This window comes from Sinocyclocheilus anshuiensis, unplaced genomic scaffold (assembly GCF_001515605.1).
Source record: "Sinocyclocheilus anshuiensis isolate Anshui unplaced genomic scaffold, SAMN03320099.WGS_v1.1 scaffold2149, whole genome shotgun sequence".
In the NCBI taxonomy this organism is placed as follows: Eukaryota; Metazoa; Chordata; class Actinopteri; order Cypriniformes; family Cyprinidae; genus Sinocyclocheilus; species Sinocyclocheilus anshuiensis.
In genome coordinates this window covers 78397-84602 of record NW_015548318.1, presented here as the reverse complement: position 1 = coordinate 84602, position 6206 = coordinate 78397, and the positions used below count along the sequence as shown (strand labels likewise).

General features: G+C 36.8%; 1 protein-coding gene across 1 annotated transcript in view; it reads left to right on the top strand.

The window, feature by feature from the left end:
• Positions 1–5995, top strand: part of LOC107656465 (tyrosine-protein kinase FRK-like) — a gene marked incomplete at its 5' end in the record, with an annotated part of 20227 nt that extends 14232 nt beyond the window's left edge. Inside the window, 3 exons of the mRNA XM_016444338.1 lie at positions 3434–3615; positions 4125–4290; positions 4745–5995. Coding sequence (XP_016299824.1) covers positions 3434–3615; positions 4125–4290; positions 4745–4953 — 557 coding nt within the window. The remainder of the gene's footprint in view (positions 1–3433; positions 3616–4124; positions 4291–4744) is intronic.
• Between the last annotated feature and the right edge of the window lie 211 nt (positions 5996–6206).

Genomic DNA, 6206 nt, shown 5'->3' with positions numbered 1-6206 from the left:
AATATTTGACTGTATAAATTAAAGATGAATCTTTATTAAAGTTACAAAAGCTATTCAATCAAGCGCAGTGAGGGATTTCATTGTCCTTTGTTGTTTGATTAACATTAAAAAAGTGCTGTCACTTTAAGACAATGCACGGATCCAGTGCACTGATACTGTACGTTCAACCGACTATGTCTGCCAGGATACTCACCAAGACAGGCATTTTGGCATAATTTTTGTGTAAATTTGTCCTTTCAAGCACGACTTGAAAACAAACTCAATATTTGCACGCGTTCTGAGATGCAGGTTTGCACGCACACAGATCTTCTCACGGCGCACGCAAGTTCTCATTCGCGTCTTCTGGCTCTTTAATATTTAAACTGGCAAGGCTTAAATGAGTTTAGTTTAAACACAGATAGCAACGTGTGCTGTTCAGGTCTCGCTATCAACACCCGGGTGATGACGGCATAAATGACTGCTCATATTCCAGCATACGGCACTTAGCATTGAACAAAGTGTGACAGGTTTGTCCACGTTTTTTTTTGTTGTAATGTATTGGGAAGCCAGAATGCATACCCATCGACAGAAACATACATTAGCCAAACTGTTTTATGTGCTGTTAATTTTAACAAACCATTTTACAGATGCGTTGTCAGATTTAAGTTGAACCGTGGTGCAAGTGCTTACGGTTCGATTTTTTAGTTTCTTTTTTTACCTAGGTTACACGCCTAATAACTTCCAAAACTTAAACAACACAATGCTTTCTGTGTGCGGCTGGCCAGGACGCTCAAACAAACAATGTTTTAATAGGACCACAGATCCTTTTCTTGGAAATCAGCTTCTAAATCTACCTGTGATAAAATTACTGTAAATCACTGCTTTCATTGCATATGGGGTCATTTCGGGATAGGGACAAAAAGAGATTGAGAGAGGGAAGGAGAGAGCCTTGTTTACACAGGCTATGATGCTTCCTTATTGCCACATTTTAAAAGTAAGTCATAAATGCATTTAGTGGCATGGTATCATGCAGTTGTGGTCATTACAGTAAAGGTTAATATCCAGTACAGTATACCTTGCAGAATGAGCAAAATGTTAATATTTATAACAAAAGAGGGATCATAAAAATGCATTAGCTTCTGAAGGGCTGTAGTAAATGAAAAAAATATGATCTTTAAATAAAATAAGAAAGATTTACACGTTCTTCATTCTTTTCAGAAGTTTACACAAAATTCAGCTATTATTTTGTCTTGTGGCCTTCTGTATATATAAACATATGTTATGCGGGATATATTATTCAGGGAAGTACTAAATAAAAAAAACGCATGCAATTTCTATGAGCCCTCTTAATTTGTCAAATTATTTGTTTTTTATTTTTTAATAATATTAACATTTTGCAGATTTGGTGAAAGGTTATGACCGCAACTGTAAATGCCAGTTTACTCTGCACCGACAGGCACCGACAGCGTTCATCGGGTTTTGTCTGTGTGTGTCTGTTGTCATTGATTGGTGCTTGCTTTTGCCTATTGATAGTTTTCAGTCATGTGACTGGTTCGAAGACCTGGCGGGCAAAACATCCATAGAACTGCAGCACAAGCCCGTCAATTTTCTATCTGTTCAAATCCAAAAGTATTTAGATTACCTCTCAAAAGAATAAAACAAAGATATGTGAACAAAATGCAAGTTTTGGCCATTAGCAATCCATATAAAGCACCTGTCGCAATATTTTAATCACTAAAAACAGCGGTACATTCTAAAATGTTTAATGTGAAAACACTTAAAGGGGTCATATGATGCGATTTCAAGTTTTCCTTTCTCTTTGGAGTGTTACAAGTAGGCCTGTGGCAATAATCAATATATCGACTTATCGCGCAATATATGTTCATGACCTCAATCATTTTTGGTGACGAAATATATCGCCCATTATATTTACTTAAAAATTTATGTCACCATGTTTTCTACATTCCACTTGCGCCTGTGTCTTTTGCAGCTTCTCGTACATTGACGTGGTGTAGTCATGAGGTGCTAGTTCAAATTTTAAAAAATGCTTCTACAAAAAAAGTTTCATCTGCAGATATGGCCTTGTTTAAGGATCTGTGCCTTTGTGAATACGGACATCTGACTGATAAGTACATATTCTGTTACACCAAATAATGATCTTTAAAATAGCATCATATGACCCCTTTAAAGTGCCCTTAAAATAGTGATATTAAAAGATGAAATTAGTACATACCTTATTGATGATGCGTGCTATATGCAGACAAGCAAACGAGCCCGGAATATGAACGCAATGCGCTAAATAGTTAAGCGTCTTCTTTATAATGGTTTTCTATGGGAAAACATTTCATATTAAACTTTGCGCATTGCGTTTATATTCTGGGTTCATCTGCTTGCCTGTACAAAGTATGCATCATCAATAAGGTGTATACCAAATTTGGCCTTACTACATTACTACTAAATGCAATCCTCCTAAAAATAACTGGCGGTCAGTTGAGGAAAGCCTTGTTTTGCCCTCCATGTGGGCGTTCCTGTAAGGGTGTGACGTCACGTGAAAACTATCGATTGAACTTGTTGAATCTGTGTTTGTTGGTCTTGGAACGTCTGAGAAGTGACGTATTGTATCTGTCAGCTGATGACATTGGTCTGCTTCTGTCGGCGTGGTGTGAATTGGCCTCGAGTCAAAAGGTGTAAAAACTGTTTGAACACTGAGGCAAGGGAAGAAGTCTGGAATACCATCATTAAGATTTTAGTGAGATTCATGATTAATAAATGGGGTTTTTAAAAGGCATACATCAATCAGCATATTTGGGTTTAAAATCATTGCCCAACAGGGTGTTTAAAAGTTTCCAATTCTGGAGGGATTTCTGTCGGCAGTTGGGGCCGTTCACCCAACCCTATCAGGCTTTCACCCATAGAAAGAATGCTTCAACTGCCTCATTTCCCAGAACCTTTTCCTCCTGGTGTCAGCAGCTTATTTGGAGAGATAATCAGGGCCAGTGTTGTGCAAGATCCCATTCCCCCACAGTATCCTTCATCAGTTCCAAAAATGTGGCACCTTATTGTGTAAATATTTAGTAGGATATCATATTTACCACATAAACCATAGGTTTTTGAGGTTAGCTTATTCTGAAACTGTAATAAAATATCAATTTTACATACACTACGTCATATCATATCTTATCATGTCATGTCATATCTTTTGCACAATCAAATATTTACATTTTAATGTGTTTCAATAACTGATTACAGAAGCATGCAAAGTTTGTGTGGCTGTTCTCTCTGACAGTGCTGCTGAAGTTATGACCCACATTAATGTCAAACTGATTTACACATATTCAAGACAAACCTGTTGATGGAGTGTCTGTAGCCCACTTAATTTATCAGTGCATCATAATTAAAACATGTAAGATGTGTCATTTCGATTTATTCCCTATATTCTGTCTCACTCATACAGAAGACAAAGGTGCTTCTCTGCAAATGTCTGATCAGATAGAAATGGGAGCACAAGTGGCATCTGGCATGGCATACCTTGAATTGCAGAACTACATTCACAGAGATCTTGCGGCACGAAACGTTCTGGTGGGAGATAACAATGTGTGCAAGGTGGCCGACTTTGGCTTGGCACGAGTAATTCAGGTGAGAAATATTCTCAGTTTTTATAAAAAGGCTTGACCCCTCAGCTATGAGACAGTGGCTCTCAAATGGGTCGCAACCCAAAAATGAGTCACCAATCTGTCACGATAGTGTCACGGAGAGTATAGAACATAAAAATGCATGGTAAATGCAAAGAATAAAATGCAACGAAAATTCATAACCTTAGCAACATCAAAGGTTGTGTGAATTCGGTCAGTCTTTTTAATATTTGCCCCAGTGTTTATCCTAACTTCTATTGTTTATTCATTTACAAAATTGACAATTTCCCTATTCAGTCTTTGTCATATCAATAAATTTGCATGCTGTCGGGTCTATTCAATTCATTGTAATATAAATATTATTTAATTTTAAGGACATTTTCTTTACTTCTTTACGATAAATCACCATGTTCTGAAGCAAACCAGCTGAGAACCACTGCTATAATGTATGCACTGATTTTGTATAAAAAATACAAAAACTGTACTTTTAATCTCACTGCATGATTTCTTTAGATGGAAAATGAGAATGTTTATGAGGCCAAAGAAGGAACCAAGTTTCCAGTGAAATGGACTGCTCCCGAGGCCATCCACGAGAACAAATTCACCATCAAATCTGACGTCTGGTCTTTTGGGATCCTACTGTATGAAATTGTGACGTTTGGACAGATGCCTTACCCAAGTACGTCATAATTGCACGTATTGTACCCATCTTTCTCATAGAGAAAAATAGACAAAAAATACTGATGATTTGTCTAGCCTTCAGGGGCACAAATCCAATAGAAATAGCAACTAGCAAATCATGGTGTGACGTAAACTACAGGCTATTGACTCTTTTGAAAAAGGAAAAAAGCCCTTCAGTGTGTCTGACATAAACCTTCTGTTTATCATATAGGGCCAGTTGATGTTCATTGTACAATCTGGGTCCTAAAGAAAAAAATTGTTTATTGTACAAAAATAAACAAATGTGTTTAAATTAAAATGATAAACTGTATTAATATCAGTTTGAACTATGGCTCTTCCTCACTGAACTTCATTTAATATTCAATTTCTTTACCACTGTTGCATACTACAATAGTTTTTGAACTCGTCAAAGCATTGAATAATTTTAATGTTGCTTTTCACTCTTTCTCCAGCCATGACGAACTTTCAAGTGGTACAACAGTTGCCCAAAGGCTACAGGATGCCATGCCCTCTTAACTGCCCAAAATATTTGTATGACATCATGTACGAATGCTGGAAGGACTCCCCTGCAGACAGACCCACCTTTGAAACTCTGCAGTGGAAACTCGAGGAATTCTTTGATATGGATTTAAGCTCGTATGATGATGCAAACCGCTACTAAAAGACACCACTGCTTACAAATGTAATGTAACTGCAAACGAGCCAAGAGCAGAGTTTCGATGAGCAAGTCTGAGATGCTGTTTTAGTATCAAATGAACCAAATGCCTTTATGTACTCTCAGTGTACACATATAATATGCTCAATGTACTCATCAAGAGTTTTCATATGTACAAACTGCATAAGGTAGAGCTCAAGCATGTAATTATTTGGATGTTAAAAAACTTTCTCCCATCCTGGATTAATTTGCAGAGACAACTGTAGGTAACCTATTCATCATCGGTTGGTTGCCCTGGAAAGCGCATTCAAAACAAATTTCTCTGCTGGTTTTAATATTCTGCCCAAAGATATTGGATATCGAATCAATAGCAGGAGTATGTGGCGGCACTAGATTCTGCCGACCTGTGACAAACTGGAGGATGTGTGGAATGGAAACCAGTCAATTTATGCAGTTCTGTCGACTCTACTGACACAGCTTTTGCACAATTCACAGCACAATTCAGCTTTAAATCAAATGTATTCTGAGCCTTCTGATTATTTCCTTTTTGCATTCTTCCATTCAGTCTGTGGAGGTATAGTTCTGTCTGTATTTGCTGCTGTGTGAATGCCGTATGCCAGCAATATCATGGTGGTTTAGTGTCACTTGACTTGCACTCATGCTGGTGCCATGAAACCGAAACTACTGAGGAATAAATATAAAGAGCCTGGGCCATACACATGTATGGAAACAGGCAGCAGTGTATCTGGATTAACCAGTTTTACGTTAAGTAGTGAATGAGTCACTGCCTGCCAGACTAACAGCATTACTTGTTTAAAGAGCGGAATGCTCAGAATCCACTACATACATTTGCTCACAGCATTAAGCAATATGCAAAAGTGCACATTGAGACTAGATTCGCAATCAAGCCTTAGTGAAAACTAATAATTAGATCATGTATTGTACAGTCACAGTGATTTTTAAATACATTTTGGGTTTAAATACAGCTTCTTTGAGGTTAATTTACAAACTGTGATTCTTCTCTTCATCTCTTGTAAGAAGATAAAATACACACTACCATTTAAATGTGTGTGGTCAGTAATATAAATACGTATTTGTTTTTGTTGTTTTTTTTTTAAAGAAAAAAATACTTTTATTCAAAAAAGACACATTAAAATGATCAAGACTTTTAAAAATTCTATTGAACTTTATATTAATAAAAAACAAAAAGTCTATCACAAGACAGATAAGATAGATAATAATAAGATAAGATGATCATA